This window comes from Pseudophryne corroboree, chromosome 4 (assembly GCF_028390025.1).
Source record: "Pseudophryne corroboree isolate aPseCor3 chromosome 4, aPseCor3.hap2, whole genome shotgun sequence".
In the NCBI taxonomy this organism is placed as follows: Eukaryota; Metazoa; Chordata; class Amphibia; order Anura; family Myobatrachidae; genus Pseudophryne; species Pseudophryne corroboree.
This window is the reverse complement of record NC_086447.1, coordinates 461,420,508-461,437,854: the sequence shown is the minus strand read 5'-3', so window position 1 is coordinate 461,437,854 and position 17,347 is coordinate 461,420,508. Positions and strand designations below refer to the sequence as shown.

The 17,347-nt window shown below is 47.0% G+C and overlaps 2 protein-coding genes across 3 annotated transcripts in view; one reads left to right on the top strand and one right to left on the bottom strand.

Moving 5' to 3' along the window:
• The window catches only part of MMS22L (MMS22 like, DNA repair protein), a 457,009-nt gene extending 446,463 nt beyond the window's left edge, over window positions 1-10,546 (top strand). For both annotated transcript variants that reach the window (XM_063917017.1, XM_063917018.1), the window contains one exon: window positions 10,132-10,546. In XM_063917017.1, coding sequence (XP_063773087.1) covers window positions 10,132-10,213 — 82 coding nt within the window. In that variant the 3' untranslated portion in view covers window positions 10,214-10,546. The remainder of the gene's footprint in view (window positions 1-10,131) is intronic.
• A 788-nt stretch (window positions 10,547-11,334) lies between these two features.
• The window catches only part of KLHL32 (kelch like family member 32), a 320,778-nt gene continuing 314,765 nt past the window's right edge, over window positions 11,335-17,347 (bottom strand). Inside the window, exon 11 of the mRNA XM_063917019.1 lies at window positions 11,335-12,225. Coding sequence (XP_063773089.1) covers window positions 12,064-12,225 — 162 coding nt within the window. The 3' untranslated portion in view covers window positions 11,335-12,063. The remainder of the gene's footprint in view (window positions 12,226-17,347) is intronic.

Genomic DNA, 17,347 nt, shown 5'->3' with positions numbered 1-17,347 from the left:
CGTAGTCCGTAGTGGATGCTGGGCGCCCATCCCAAGTGCGGATTGTCTGCAATACTTGTATATAGTTATTGTTACAAAAATTCGGGTTATTATTGTTGTGAGCCATCTTTTCAGAGGCTCCTTTTCGTTTTATCATACTGTTAACTGGGTTCAGATCACAAGTTGTACGGTGTGATTGGTGTGGCTGGTATGAGTCTTACCCGGGATTCAATATCCTTCCTTATTATGTACGCTCGTCCGGGCACAGTATACTAACTGAGGCTTGGAGGAGGGTCATAGGGGGAGGAGCCAGTGCACACCACCTGATCCTAAAGCTTTTATTCTTGTGCCCTGTCTCCTGCGGAGCCGCTATTCCCCATGGTCCTTACGGAGTCCCAGCATCCACTACGGACTACGAGAAATAAGATTTTACTTACCGATAAATCTATTTTTTGCCTTACAGGGGTGAGGAATTGTTTGGAGAGGGCCTCTCGGACCTAGTCTCCACAGCTACGGCAGGTTAATCGAATTTTTTGCCTTATATTCCCTCACAATCTAAGAAAGCGCCTCATTATCAAATGCAGTCCTTTCGTTCAAATAAAAGCAAAAGAGTACGTGGATCGTCCTTTCTTGCCAGGGGTAAGGGCAGAGGGAAAAAGCTGCACAACACAGCTAGTTCCCAGGAACAGAAGTCCTCCCCGGCCTCTGCAAAATCCACCGCATGACGCTGGGGCTCCCCTGAGGGAGTCCGCTCCAGTGGCGGCAAGTCTTCGACTTTTCAGCCACATCTGGGTTCAATCACAGGTGGATCCCTGAGCAATGGAAATTGTTTCCCAGGGATACAAGCTGGAATTCGAAGAGGTGCCTCCTCGCCGGTTTTTCAAATCGGCGCTACCAACTTCTCCCCTGGAAAGGGAGATAGTGTTACATGCGATTCAAAAATTGTGTCTTCAACAAGTGGTGGCCGAGGTTCCCCTGCTTCAGAGAGGGAAGGGGTACTACTCAACCCCGTTTGTGGTCCCGAAACCGGACGGTTCGGTCAGACCCATTTTGAATTTAAAATCCCTGAACCTTTACTTAAAACGGTTCAAGTTCAAGATGGAATCGCTCAGAGCGGTCAACGCCAGCCTGGAAGGGGGAGATTTTATGGTATCGCTGGACATAAAGGATGCATACCTGCATGTTCCCATATATCCTCCTCATCAGGCGTACCTGAGATTTGCGATACAGGATTGTCATCACCAATTTCAGACGTTGCCGTTTGGGCTTTCCACGGCCCCGAGAATTTTCACCAAGGTAATGGCGGAAATGATGGTGCTCCTGCGCAAGCAGGGTGTCACAATTATCCCGTACTTGGACGATCTCCTCATAAAAGCGAGATCACGGTAGAAGTTGCAGAACAGCGTATCCCTTTCACTGAAGGTGTTACAGCGACACGGCTGGATTCTCAATATTCCAAAGTCGCAGCTGAATCCTACGACTCGCCTGCCCTTCTTGGGCATGATTCTGGACACAGACCAGAAAAGGGTTTTTCTTCCGGTAGAAAAAGCGCAGGAACTCATGACTCTAGTCAAGAACCTGTTGAAGCCGAAACAAGTGTCCGTACATCACTGCACTCAAGTCCTGGGAAAAATGGTGGCGACATACGTAAGCCTTTCCCTTCGGCAGGTTCCATGCAAGGACTTTCCAATGGGACCTATTGGACAAATGGTCCGGGTCACATCTGCACATGCATCAGCGGATCACCCTGTCCCCCAGGGCCAGGGTATCTCTCCTGTGGTGGCTGCAGAGTGCTCACCTTCTAGAGGGCCGCAGGTTCGGCATTCAGGATTGGATCCTGGTGACCACGGACGCGAGCCTCCGAGGTTGGGGAGCAGTCACACAGGGAAGAAATTTTCAAGGCCTTTGGTCAAGTCAAGAGACTTGTCTTCACATCAACATCCTGGAACTAAGGGCCATATACAACGCCCTACGTCAAGCGGAGACCTTACTTCGCGACCGACCAGTGATGATTCAGTCGGACAACGTCACTGTAGTAGCTCATGTAAACCGCCAAGGCGGCACAAGGAGCAGAGTGGCGATGGCGGAAGCCACCAGAATTCTTCGCTGGGCGGAGAATCATGTAAACGCACTGTCAGCAGTGTTCATTCCGGGAGTGGACAACTGGGAAGCAGACTTCCTCAGCAGACACGACCTGCATCCGGGAGAGTGGGGACTTCATCATGAAGTCTTCGCACAGATTGCAAGTCGGTGGGGACTACCCCAAATAGACATGATGGCGTCCCGTCTCAACAAAAAGCTACAAAGGTATTGCGCCAGGTCAAGAGATCCTCAGGCGGTAGCTGTGGACGCCCTAGTGACACCGTGGGTGTTCCAGTCGGTCTATGTATTTCCTCCTCTTCCTCTCATACCCAAGGTGTTGAGAATAATAAGAAAAAGAGGAGTGAGAACAATACTCATTGTTCCGGATTGGCCACGAAGGACCTGGTATCCGGATCTGCAGGAAATGCTCACAGAAGATCCGTGGCCTCTTCCTCTAAGACAGGACCTGTTGCAACAGGGTTCCTGTCTGTTCCAAGACTTACCGTGGCTGCGTTTGACGGCATGGCGGTTGAACGCCGGATCCTAGCGGAAAAAGGTATTCCAGATGAGGTCATTCCTACGCTAATAAAGGCTAGGAAGGACGTGACATCAAAACATTATCACCGAATATGGCGAAAATATGTTTCTTGGTGTGAGGCGAGGAATGCTCCTACGGAAGAATTCCATCTAGGCCGTTTTTTTAACTTCCTACAAACTGGAGTGAATTTGGGTCTAAAATTAGGCTCCATTAAAGTTCAGATTTCGGCCTTATCCATTTTCTTTCAAAAGGAATTGGCCTCTCTACCTGAAGTACAGACTTTTGTGAAGGGAGTACTGCATATTCAGCCTCCTTTTGTGCTTCCGGTGGCGCCTTGGGACCTTAACGTGGTGTTAAGTTTTCTTAAGTCACATTGGTTTGAACCACTTAAAACAGTGGAGTTGAAATATCTCACTTGAAAGGTGGTCATGTTGTTAGCCTTGGCTTCGGCTAGGCGAGTTTCGGAATTAGCGGCTTTATCACATAAAAGCCCCTATCTGGTTTTCCATATGGATAGAGCGGAATTGCGGACCCGTCTTCAATTCCTACCTAAGGAGGTCTCATCCTTTCATATGAACCAACCTATTGTCGTGCCTGTGGCTACACGTGACTTGGAGGATTCCGAGTCCCTTGATGTGGTCAGGGCTTTGAAGATTTACGTGGCCAGAACGGCTAGGATCAGAAAAACAGAAGCACTGTTTGCCCTGTATGCAGCCAACAAGGTTGGCGGCCCTGCTTTTGCTCGCTGGATTTGTAACACGATTCAGCAGGCGCATTCTACGGCAGGATTGCTGTTACCAAAATCGGTTAAGGCCCATTCCACTAGGAAGGTGGGCTCGTCTTGGGCGGCTGCCCGAGGGGTCTCGGCACTACAGCTGTGCCGAGCTACTACTTGGTCGGGGTCAAACACATTTGCAAAGTTCTATAAGTTTGATACCCTGGCTGAGGAGGACCTCCTGTTTGCTCAATCGGTGCTGCAGAGTCATCCGCACTCTCCCGCCCATTTGGGAGCTTTGGTATAATCCCCATGGTCCTTGCGGAGTCCCAGCATCCTCTAGGACGTTAGAGAAAATAAGAATTTACTTACCGATAATTCTATTTCTCGGAGTCCGTAGTGGATGCTGGGGTTCCTGAAAGGACCATGGGGAATAGCGGCTCCGCAGGAGACAGGGCACAAAAATAAAGCTTTAGGATCAGGTGGTGTGCACTGGCTCCTCCCCCTATGACCCTCCTCCAAGCCTCAGTTAGGATACTGTGCCCGGACGAGTGTACATAATAAGGAAGGATTTTGAATCCCGGGTAAGACTCATACCAGCCACACCAATCACACTGTACAACCTGTGATCTGAACCCAGTTAACAGTATGAGAACAGAGGAGCCTCTGAAAGATGGCTCACTACAACAATAACCCGATTTAGTTAACAATAACTATGTACAAGTATTGCAGATAATCCGCACTTGGGATGGGCGCCCAGCATCCACTACGGACTCCGAGAAATAGAATTATCGGTAAGTAAATTCTTATTTTCTCTATCGTCCTAGTGGATGCTGGGGTTCCTGAAAGGACCATGGGGATTATACCAAAGCTCCCAAACGGGCGGGAGAGTGCGGATGACTCTGCAGCACCGAATGAGAGAACTCCAGGTCCTCCTTAGCCAGGGTATCAAATTTGTAGGATTTTACAAACGTGTTCTCCCCCGACCACGTAGCCGCTCGGCAAAGTTGTAAAGCCGAGACCCCTCGGGCAGCCGCCCAAGATGAGCCCACCTTCCTTGTGGAATGGGCATTTACATATTTTTGGCTGTGGCAAGCCTGCCACAGAATGTGCAAGCTGAATTGTACTACAAATCCAACGAGCAATAGTCTGCTTAGAAGCAGGGGCACCCAGCTTGTTGGGTGCATACAGGATAAAACAGCAAGTCAGATTTCCTGACTCCAGCCGACCTGGAAAACTATATTTTCAGGGCCCTGACAACATCCAGCAACTTGGAGTCCTCCAAGTCCCTAGTAGCCGCAGGTACCACAATAAGCTGGTTCAGGTAAAACGCTGACGCCACCTTAGGGATAAACTGGGGACGAGTCCGCAGCTTTGCTCTGTCCGAATGGACAATCAGATATGGCTTTGTGAGACAAAGCCGCCAATTTTGACACTCGCCTGGCCGAGGCCAGGACCAACCGCATGTTCACTTTCCATGTGAGATATATCAAATCCACAGATTTGAGTGGTTTAAACCAATGTGATTTTTGGAATCCCCAAAACTACGTTGAGATCCCCCAGTGCCACTGGAGACATCAAAAGGGGTTGTATATGCAGTACTCCCTTGACAAACTTCTGGACTTCAGGAACTGAAGCCAATTCTTTCTGGAAGAAAATCGACAGGCCGAAATTTGAACCTTAATGGACCCCAATTTGAGGCCCATAGACACTCCTGTTTGCAGGAAATATAGGAATTAACCTAGTTGAAATTCTTCCGTGGAGCCTTCCTGGCCTCACACCATGGAACATATTTTCACCTAAACTGTGATAATGTTGTGCGGTCACCTCCTTCCTGGCTCTGACCAGGGTAGGGATGACCTCTTCCGGAATGCCTTTTTCCCTTAGGATCCGGCGTTCACCCGCCCCTGCGTCAACGCAGCTGCGGTAAGTCTTGGAACAGACATGATTCTTGCTGAATCAAGACCCTTCTTATCTCTTGAAGTTCCGGTTACCAAGTCCTTCATGGCCAAACCGGAGCCACGAGTATAATTCTTACTCCTCTCCTTCCTATAATTCTCAATACCCTGGGTATGAGAGGCAGAGGAGGGAACACATACCCGACTGGTACACCCACGGTGTTACCAGAGCGACCCAGCTATTGCCTGAGGGTCTCTTGACCTGGCGCTTCAGGTGGGACGCCATCTTATGACCACCTTTGGTCTTTCCCACGGTTTACAATCATGTGGAAACTTCCAGATGAAGTTCCCACTTTTCCGAGTGGAATTCATTCCTGCTGAGGAAATTCAGTTTTCCACTCCCGGAATGAACACTGCTGACAGTGTTATCACATGATTTTTTGCTCAGCGAAAAGTTCTTGCTGTCATTGCCCTCCTGCTTCTTGTGCCGCCCCGTCTGTTTACGTGGGCGACTGCCATGATGATGTCCGACCAGATCAGCACCGACTGACTTTGAAGCAGAGGTCTTCCTAGGCTCAGAGCATTGGAAATTGCTCTTAGCTCCAGTATATTCATGTGGAGAAAAGTCTCCAGACTTGACCACATTCCTTGGAAATTTCTTCCCTGTGTGACTGCTTCCCAGCCTCTCAGGCTGGCATCCGTGGTCACCAGAACACAGTCCTGAATGCTGAATGTGCTGTCCTCTAGAAGATGAGCACTCTGCAGCCCCCACAGAAGAGACACCCTTGTCCTTGGAGACAGGATTATCTGCTGATGCATCTGAAGATGCGATCCGGACCATTCGTCCAGCAAATCCCCCTGAAAATTTTTTGCGTGAGATCTGCCGAATGGAATTGCTTCGTAAGAAGCCACCATTTTTCCCAGGACTCCTGTGCATTGATGCACTGATACTTGGCCTGGTTTTAGGAGGTTTCTGACTAGTTCGGATAGCTCCCTGGCTTTCTCCTCCAGGAGAAACACCTTTTTCTGGACTATGCCCAGAATCATTCCTAGGAACAGCAGACGTATCGTCGGAAAAACGCTGCGATTTTTGGAATATTTAGAATCCACTCGTGCTGTCATAGAACTACTTTAGATAGTGCTATTCCGACCTCCAACTGTTCTCTGGACCTTTCCCTTTTCAGGATATCGTCCAAGTAAGGGATAATTAAGATGCCCTTTTCTTTGAAGAGAATCATCTTTTCGGCCATTACCTTGGTAAAGGCCCGGGGTGCCGTGGATAATTCAACGGCAGCGTCAGAAACTGATATTGACAGTTCTGTACCACGAACCATAGGTACCCTTGTTGAGAAGGGCAAATTTGGACATGGAGGTAATCCTTGATGTCCAGGGACACCATATAGTCCCCTTTTTTCCGGTTCGCTATCACTGTTCTGAGTGACTCCATCTTGATTTGAACCTTTGTATGTAAGTGTTCAAAAATTTCAGATTTAGAATATGTCTCACCAAGCCGTCTGGCTTCAGTACCACAATATAGTGTGGAAGACCAATACCCTTTTCCTTGATTGTTGGAGGGGTACTTTGATTATCACCTGCTGGAAATACAGCTTGTGAATTTTTTTCCCAATACTGCCTCCCTGTCGGAGGGAGCCTTTGGTAAAGCAGACTTCAGGAACCTGCGAGGAAAAGATGTCTCGAATCTCCAAACTGTACCCCTGGGATAATACTTTGTACGATCTAGGGGTCAACTTGCGAGTGATCCCACTGCACGCTGAGACTCTTGAGACGACCCCCCACCTCACCTGAGTCAGCTTGCACGGCCCCAGCGTCCTGCTGAGGACTTGGCAGACTCGGTGGAGGGCTTCTGTTCCTGGAAAGGGGCTTCCTTCTGCAGTCTACTTCCCTTTCCTCTATGTCTGGGCAGATATGACTGGCCTTTTGCCCGCATGCCCTTATGGGAACGGAAGGATTGAGGCTGAAAAGACAGTGTCTTTTTCTGCTGAGATGTGACTTGGGGTAAAAAGGTTGGATTTCCCAGCTGTTGCCGTGGCCCCCAGGTCCGATGGACCGACCCCAAGTACCTACTCTCCTTTATACGACCATACTTTCATGTGCCGTATGGGATCTGCATCACCTGACCACTGTCGTGTCCATAACATCTTCTGGCAGATATGGACAACGCACTTATCTTGATGCCAGAGTGCAAATATCCCTCTGTGCATCTCGCATATATATATATATATATATATATATATATATATAGACTGCATCCTATTAAATGCTCTATATCACTAAAATATTTTCAGTCAGGGAATCCGACCAAGCCAACCCAGCACTGCATTTCCAGGCTGAGGCGATCGCTGGTCGCAGTATAACCACCGTATGTGTGTATATACTTTTTAGGATATTACTCCAGCTTCATATCAGCTGGCTCCTTGAGGGCGGCCGTATCTGGAGACGGTAACGCCACATGATAAGCGTGTGAGCGCCTTATCCACCCTAAGGGGTGTTTCCCAACGCGCCCTAACTTCTGGCGGGAAAAGGTATAACGCCAATATTTGCTATCGGGGTAAACCCACGCCTCATCACACACTTCATTTTATTTTATCTGACTCAGGAAAAACTACGGTAGTTTTTTCACTCCCACATAATACCCATCTTTGTGGTACTTGTAGTATCAGAAATATGTAACACCTCCTTCATTGCCCTTAACGTGTGGCCCTAATGAGGAATACGTTTGTTTATTCACCGTCGACACTGGATTCAGTGTCCGTGTCTGTGTCTGTGTCGACCGACTAAGGTAAACGGGCGTTTTAAACCCCTGACGGTGTTTTTGAGACGTCTGGACCGGTACTAATTGTTTGTCGGCCGTCTCATGTCGTCAACCGACCTTGCAGCGTGTTGACATTATCACGTAATTCCCTAAATAAGCCATCCATTCCGGTGTCGACTCCCTAGAGAGTGACATCACCATTACAGGCAATTGCTCCGCCTCCTCACCAACATCGTCCTCATACATGTCGACACACATGTACCGACACACAGCACACACACAGGGAATGCTCTGATAGAGGACAGGACCCACTAGCCCTTTGGAGAGACAGAGGGAGAGTTTGCCAGCACACACCAAAAACGCTATAATTATATAGGGACAACCTTATATAAGTGTTTTCCCTTATAGCATCTTTATATATATGTCTATCGCCAAATTAGTGCCCCCCCTCTCTGTTTTAACCCTGTTTCTGTAGTGCAGTGCAGGGGAGAGCCTGGGAGCCTTCCCTCCAGCCTTTCTGTGAGGGAAAATTGCGCTGTGTGCTGAGGAGATAGGCCCCGCCCCCTTTTCGGCGGGCTCGTCTCCCGCTCTTCAACGGATTCTGGCAGGGGTTAAATATCTCCATATAGCCCCCGGAGGCTATATGTGAGGTATTTTTTGCCAAATAACAGGTTTCCATTGCTGCCCAGGGCGCCCCCCCCCAGCGCCCTGCACCCTCAGTGACTGCCGTGTGAAGTGTGCTGAGAGCAATGGCGCACAGCTGCAGTGCTGTGCGCTACCTTAAGAAGACTGAAGAGTCTTCTGCCGCCGATTTCTGGACCTCTTCTCTTTTCGGCATCTGCAAGGGGGCCGGCGGCGCGGCTCCGGTGACCCATCCAGGCTGTACCTGTGATCGTCCCTCTGGAGCTAATGTCCAGTAGCCTAAGAAGCCAATCCATCCTGCACGCAGGTGAGTTCACTTCTTCTCCCCTAAGTCCCTCGATGCAGTGATCCTGTTGCCAGCAGGACTCACTGTAAAATAAAAAACCTAAAACTAAACTTTTCTAAGCAGCTCTTTAGGAGAGCCACCTAGATTGCACCCTTCTCGGCCGGGCACAAAAACCTAACTGAGGCTTGGAGGAGGGTCATAGGGGGAGGAGCCAGTGCACACCACCTGATCCTAAAGCTTAACTTTTGTGCCCTGTCTCCTGCGGAGCCGCTATTCCCCATGGTCCTTTCAGGAACCCCAGCATCCACTAGGACGATAGAGAAAATAAGATTTTAAACCTACCGGTAAATCTTTTTCTCGTAGTCCGTAGAGGATGCTGGGCGCCCGTCCCAAGTGCGGACTATTTCTGCAAGACTTGTATATAGTTATTGCTTTCATAAGGGTTATGTTATAATTTCGTCGGGTTTGGACCGATGATATGTTGTTGTTCATACTGTTAACTAGATTGTATATCACAGGTTATATGGTGTGATTGGTGTGGCTGGTATGAATCTTGCCCTTAGATTAACAAAAATCCTTTCCTCGTACTGTCCGTCTTCTCTGGGCACAGTTTCTCTAACTGAGGTCTGGAGGAGGGGCATAGAGGGAGGAGCCAGTGCACACCCAGATCCAAAGTCTTTTTTAAAGTGCCCATGTCTCCTGCGGAGCCCGTATATTCCCCATGGTCCTTACGGAGTCCCAGCATCCTCTACGGACTACGAGAAAAAGATTTACCAGTAGGTTTAAAATCTTATTATTTCACATTCTCATACCAACACAAAACCTGTAAGTTTACAATTGAATGTAAATTGAATGTACTGATGTTCTCTAGCTGAATATATCTGTTGTCTTCTCCATTTTCCTTATTAGGAAACATCATTGGCTCACAGCTGTTTTCCTCTTCCATTAAAAAGGATGTCATGTCTTTTTTACATAACTATATATTAAGAACATGAATTACTTAATTTTAATCTTAAATATATTCAGAAAACTTTTTCACAAACTTATGAAAGCATTTGAAGTTGTCCTTCAATGAACAGTAAATTGTTGACAAGTACAATGGTAAATCAGTATCTAAACATCAGATGCAAAAAGGGAATCCAATATATCCTGTTATGCCATCAGGTTCTGTGTCAAAAAGACATTTATGTTTTTAAACGTGTTTTTGTACTTCTATAGGGAGGCTTACAGAAGATTGCTATCTCATCTGGGTGAGCAAGGACAAGATGAGCTGCGGATACTAGAAAATGAGAGATTTTAGCCTTCTACTGGTGTCCAATTCGGCACTCGAACACAACCGTAACATTCAGCGATAGTACTGGTATTTGCTTGGAACTGCAGCAACTAACAACATAGTCATTGGTGGCATTTGAGTCCTGTGTAAATATGACGTATTTTACAGTGCAATTTGTAAATGTAATTATTTTCTATTTATGTTGAAGTTGTATCTGAGCTGTTGGCACTATTTGACAAGTTGAAGTAGTTCTTTTAACTTAAATTTAAGATTTTTTTAAATTTTTGTTCTACTTGATATTACCAGTGATATTTTAACCTTGTAAGCAACGCTCCAAAATTATAAAAATGATTAGGAATATGTGTTTTAATGTTTCTCCTTTTTTGTTTTACTCTTAAAGTGACACGACTCCTGGCATAACTTAATCCAGAGGTTCTCAAACGTGGTCCTCTAGGCACCCCAATGGTCCAGGTTTTAAGTATATCCATGGCTCAGCAAAGATGGTTAAATCAAAACTACCGATGTACTAATTAAGTCACCTGTGGCCAAGCATGGATATACTTAAACCCTGGATCAGTGGGGTGCCTTGAGGACCGTGTTTGAGAACCTCTGACTTAATCTATTATGTTCTTTGTTTGGGATTCATCGGATATTTGGCACGACCTTATCATGTTGTTAGTCACAAATGAACTTAAAATATGAGTGTAGGCAAACTTCCTGATGTGCAAATTACATTACAGTATACCAATGTACCGATGCAAACGGGAGGCAGTCAAGATCCCGCCGGAATCTCGGCAGTCGAAATACCGACGCCGGAAACCCGATCGGCACAATCCCGACATATTCTCCCTCCGTGGGTGTCCACGACACCCATAGAGGGAGAATATAATAGTGTGCCGAGCGTAGTGAGGCACCGTGCCCGCAACGTGGCGAGCGTAGCGTGCCCGCAGCATAGCGAGCGTAGCGTGCCCGCAGCGTAGCGGGCGTAGCGAGCCCGCAAGGGGCTGCGTTCCGCTCGCCACCCCTGTCGGGATTGTGTGATCGGAATTCCGGCGTCGGTATTTCGACCGCCGGTATCCCGTCCAGCGGGATTTAGTACTGATCCCATGCAAACAGGGAAAAGCATCACACATGAAATATGCTTTTTTTTGTACAATGTTTATTATTTATATGCACTTAGGTGTGCTGTTAGCAGCAAAGGTGAATGGTTGCAAATGTACAGTAATAGTTTAACAATTCTTTATCACAGTTTTTTGTATGATTGTTTATTTTCTTTATATTCATTTTGATGCAAAAGTCCACTAAGTAACTCACAATGGAACAGTATGGAAAAATATCTACAAATATGAGGAAATAACAGATACTTTTTATTTGACATTCCCTTTTTAATCACATACATCAGATCAGTTGCATATGTTTTATGATGTATTGCCCTTGAGTTTTTTTGTTGTTCGAAAAATATTTCTAAGTTCTCATGAACATAAGTGGCTGCTTTAGCTTGGAGTGCAAGTTCTGATTACACAGGTGCTGTAGATTATAAATAAATGGCATTAGGGATAGTGAGATTAGCATTTTTGCACATTCACTATTCCCTACTGATCCATAATTGCAGCATAAAAAAATAAATTACAGTTCATTGTTTGCAGTGTTGTATACGTATAAGTTTCAGGCACAATGATTCCCTGCGCTGAAGAGCTTACAATCTGATTTTTGATGCTGATGGCGTCAAGCGTCAAATAGTGATCTGTCACAGGAAAGGTGAATGCAGGGATATAAAAATGCAGTAAATGTATTGCACCCACGCTGTGTTTCTACCACTGAGATACACCTTTCTCTGACAAGAAATTGGGTTTCTGCAGTCTCTACGGCAAGTCCCTTTACATCGTTCCGATCCTATGGTGAGGAACCTGCAAAGTCTGCAAATTAGGACACGTGAAGTAAGGAGCAGGCAGAAAACATGCTGCTATACCGTTGGAGGCAAAAGGTAGTGTAGGCCCATAGAACACTTCTTCTTTGCCTTCTCTGCTAACGTCCAGCACCTGAAGGTTTACAAAAGAATGAAAACTATCATGTAGATACATTTATTTAATTTCAAGGTTAGATTAATTTGTCCCCACCAGTCTAATCCCAAAGAACAAATGACCAACTCCACAAACTCAAATGTTGTTTTGAAACTAAATCTAGTCTCCACAATAATCAAATTGAATAACTCCAACAGGTAAAGCACTATGGGGTAAATTTACTAAGATGGGAGTTCTATTTAAGATGGGAAGTTGTCCATAGCAAACAATTAGATTCTACTTCTCATTTATCTAGCACCTTCTAGAAGCTAATACCTGGAATCTGATTGGTTGCTATGGGCAACATCCCATCTTAAATAGAACTCCCATCCTTAGTAAAATTACTCCTAGGACTCCAGAAATAGCAGTTACCCACCCAGCTTAGTAAATTTACCCCAGTATCTGCTGCCAGAAAAATATGGCCTGTATTTCTGAAGCTATCATCATTGCACATCAGTAGAAGCCAAGGGGAGAAATAGGGGATCATTTTTTCGCTGACATTTGCTTTCCCAAAAGAAGAGTCTTTTACCTCTAGCAGATCCTTGGTTTCCTGCCTAACATTTTTATTATTTTGTGGGAGCACATGCACATTTTAAATGGGCCAATATATTCTTGGAGGGTTATAACTTTTCTCTATCGTCCTAGTGGATGCTGGGGTTCCTGAAAGGACCATGGGGAATAGCGGCTCCGCAGGAGACAGGGCACAAAAAGTAAAGCTTTAGGATCAGGTGGTGTGCACTGGCTCCTCCCCCTATGACCCTCCTCCAAGCCTCAGTTAGATTTTTGTGCCCGGCCGAGAAGGGTGCAATCTAGGTGGCTCTCCTAAAGAGCTGCTTAGAAAAGTTTAGCTTAGGTTTTTTATTTTACAGTGAGTCCTGCTGGCAACAGGATCACTGCAACGAGGGACTTAGGGGAGAAGAAGTGAACTCACCTGCGTGCAGGATGGATTGGCTTCTTGGCTACTGGACATTAGCTCCAGAGGGACGATCACAGGTACAGCCTGGATGGTCACCGGAGCCTCGCCGCCGGCCCCCTTGCAGATGCTGAAACGAGAAGAGGTCCAGAATCGGCGGCAGAAGACTCCTCAGTCTTCTTAAGGTAGCGCACAGCACTGCAGCTGTGCGCCATTTTCCTCTCAGCACACTTCACACGGCAGTCACTGAGGGTGCAGGGCGCTGGGAGGGGGGCGCCCTGGGAGGCAAATGAAAACCTTTTTTGGCTAAAAATACCTCACATATAGCCTCCGGGGGCTATATGGAGATATTTAACCCCTGCCAGAATCCGTTAAGAGCGGGAGACGAGGCCGCCGAAAAAGGGGCGGGGCCTATCTCCTCAGCACACAGCGCCATTTTCCCTCACAGAAAGGCTGGAGGGAAGGCTCCCAGGCTCTCCCCTGCACTGCACTACAGAAACAGGGTTAAAACAGAGAGGGGGGGCACTAATTTGGCGTTAGAAATATATAAAAAAGATGCTATAAGGGAAAACACTTATATAAGGTTGTCCCTATATAATTATAGCGTTTTTGGTGTGTGCTGGCAAACTCTCCCTCTGTCTCTCCAAAGGGCTAGTAGGTCCTGTCCTCTATCAGAGCATTCCCTGTGTGTGTGCTGTGTGTCGGTACGTGTGTGTCGACATGTATGAGGACGATGTTGGTGAGGAGGCGGAGCAATTGCCTGTAATGGTGATGTCACTCTCTAGGGAGTCGACACCGGAATGGATGGCTTATTTAGGAAATTACGTGATAATGTCAACACGCGCCAAGGTCGGTTGACGACATGAGACGGCCGACAAACAATTAGTACCGGTCCAGACATCTCAAAAACACCGTCAGGGGTTTTAAAACGCCGGTTTACTTTAGTCGGTCGACACAGACAGGGACACTGAATCCAGTGTCGACGGTGAATAAACAAACGTATTCCTTATTAGGGCCACACGTTAAGGGCAATGAAGGAGGTGTTACATATTTCTGATACTACAAGTACCACAAAAGAGGGTATTATGTGGGATGTGAAAAAACTACCGTAGTTTTTCCTGAATCAGATAAATTAAATGAAGTGTGTGATGATGCGTGGGTTCCTCCCGATAGAAAATATGGGCGGTATACCCTTTCCCGCCAGAAGTTAGGGCGCGCTGGGAAACACCCCTTAGGGTGGATAAGGCGCTCACACGCTTATCAGAACAAGTGGCGGTACCGTCTATAGATAGGGCCGTCCTCAAGGAGCCAGCTGACAGGAGGCTGGAAAAATATCATAAAAAGTATATACACACATACTGGTGTTATACTGCGACCAGCGATCGCCTCAGCCTGGATGTGCAGAGCTGGGGTGGCTTGGTCGGATTCCCTGACTAAAAATATTGATACCCTTGACAGGGACAGTATTTTATTGACTATAGAGCATTTAAAGGATGCATTTCTATATATGCGAGATGCACAGAGGGATATTTGCACTCTGGCATCAAGAGTAAGTGCGATGTCCATATCTGCCAGAAGATGTTTATGGACACGACAGTGGTCAGGTGATGCAGATTCCAAACGGCACAAAGGTGTATTGCCGTATAAAGGAAGAGGAGTTATTTGGGGTCGGTCCATCGGACCTGGTGGCCACGGCAACTGCTGGAAAATCCACCGTTTTTACCCTAAGTCACATCTCTGCAGAAAAAGACACCGTCTTTTCAGCTTCAGTCCTTTCGTCCCTATAAGAGTCATATCTGCCCAGGGATAGAGGAAAGGGAAGAAGACTGCAGCAGGCAGCCCATTCCCAGGAACAGAAGCGTTCCACCGCTTCTGACAAGCTCTCAGCATGACGCTGAGACCGTACAGGACCCCTGGATCCTACAAGTAGTATCCCAGGGGTACAGTTTGGAATGTAGAGACGTTTCCCCTGCGCAGGCTCCTGAAGTCTGCTTTACCAAGGTCTCCCTCCGACAAGGAGGCAGTATGGGAAAAAATTCACGAGCTGTATTCCCAGCAGGTGATAATTAAATTACCCCTCCTACAACAAGAAAAGGGGGTATTATTCCACACTATATTGTGGTACTGAAGCCAGAAGGCTAGGTGAGACCTATTCTAAATCTAAAAAAATTTGAACACTTACAAAGGTTCAAATCAAGATGGAGTCACTCAGAGCAGTGATAACGAACCGGGAAGAAGGGGACTATCTGGTGTCCCGAGACATCAGGGATGCTTACCTCCATGTCCCAAATTTGCCCTTATCACTAAGGGTACCTCAGGTTCGTGGTACAGAACTGTCACTATCAGTTTCAGACGCTGCCGTTTGGATTGTCTACGGCACCCCGGGTCTTTACCAAGGTAATGGCCGAAATGATGGTTCTTCTTCGAAGAAAAGGCGTCTTAATTATCCCTTACTTGGACGATCTCCTGATAAGGGCAAAGTCCAGGGAACAGTTGGAGGTCGGAGTAGCACTATCTCGGATACTGTTACAACAGCAGGGGTGGATTCTAAATATTCCAAAATCGCAGCTGATCCCGACAACAAGTCTCCTGTGCTTAGGGATGATTCTGGACACAGTCCAGAAAAAGGTGTTTCTCCCGGAAGAGAAAGCCAGGGAGTTATCCGAGCTAGTCAGGAACCTCCTAAAATCAGTGCATCATTGCACAAGGGCCATGGTAAAAAAAATGGTGACTTCCTTCGAAGCAATTCCAGTCGGCAGATTTCATGCAAGAACTTTTCAGTGGGATCTGCTGGACAAATGGTCCGGATCGCATCTTCAGATGCATCAGCGGATAACCCTATATCCAAGGATCTCTCCTGTGGTGGTTACAGGGTGCTCATCTTCTAGAGGGCCGCAGATTCGGCATTCAGTTTTGGATGTTGGTGACCACGGAGGCCAGCCCGAGAGACTGGGGAGCAGTCACACAAGGAAAAAATTTCCAGGGAGTGTGATCAAGTCTGGAGATTTTTCTCCACATAAATATAGCTAAGGGTAAATTTATAATGCTCTAAGCTTAGCAAGACCTCTGCTTCAAGGTCAGCCGGTATTGATCCAGTGGGATAAAACATCACGGCAGTCGCCCACGTAAATAGACAGGGCGGCACAAGAAGCAGGAGGGCAGTGGCAAAAACTGCAAGGACTTTTCGCTGGGCGGAAAATCATGTGATAGCACTGTCAGCAGTGTTTCATTCCGGGAATGGAAACTGGGAAGCAGACTTCCTCAGTAGGCACGACCTCCACCCGGCAGAGTGGGAACTTCATGGGGAAGTTTTCCACATAATTGTAAACCGTTGGGAATTACCAAAGGTGGACATGATGGCGTCCCGTCTGAACAAAAAACGGGACAGGTATTGCGCCAGGTTAAGAGACCCTCAGGCAATAGCTGTGGACGTTCTGGTAACACCGTGGGTGTACCAGTCGGTGTATGTGTTCCATCCTCTGCTTTTCATACCTAAGGTACTGAGAATTATAAGACGTAGAGGAGTAAGAACTATACTCATGGCTCCGGATTGGCCAAGAAGGACTTGGTACCCGGAACTTCAAGAGATGCTCACAGAGGACTTATGGCCTCTGCCGCTAAGAAGGGACTTGTTTCAGCAAGTACCATGTCTGTTCCAAGACTTACCGCAGCTGCGTTTGACGGCATGGCGGTGGAACGCCGGATCCTAAGGGAAAAGGCATTCAGGAAGAGGTCATTCCTACCCTGGTCAAAGCCAGAAAGGAGGTGACCGCACAACATTATCACCACATGTGGCGAAAATATGTTGCGTGTTGTGAGGCCAGGAAGGCCCCACGAAGAAATTTCAACTCGGTCGATTCCTGCATTTCTTGCAAACAGGAGTGTCTATGGGCCTCAAATTGGGGTCCATTAAGGTTCAAATTTCGGCCCTGTCGATTTTTCTTCCAGAAAGAATTGGCTTCAGTTCCTGAAGTCCAGAAGTTTGTCAAGGGAGTATTGCATATACAACCCCCTTTTGTGCCTCCAGTGGCACTGTGGGATCTCAACGTAGTTCTGGGATTCCTCAAAACACATTGGTTTAAAACCAGTCAAATCTGTGGATTTGAAGCAGCTCACATGAAAAGTGAACATGCTCTTGGACCTGGCCTGGACCAGGCGAGTGTCAAATTGGTGGTTTTTTTCTCAAAA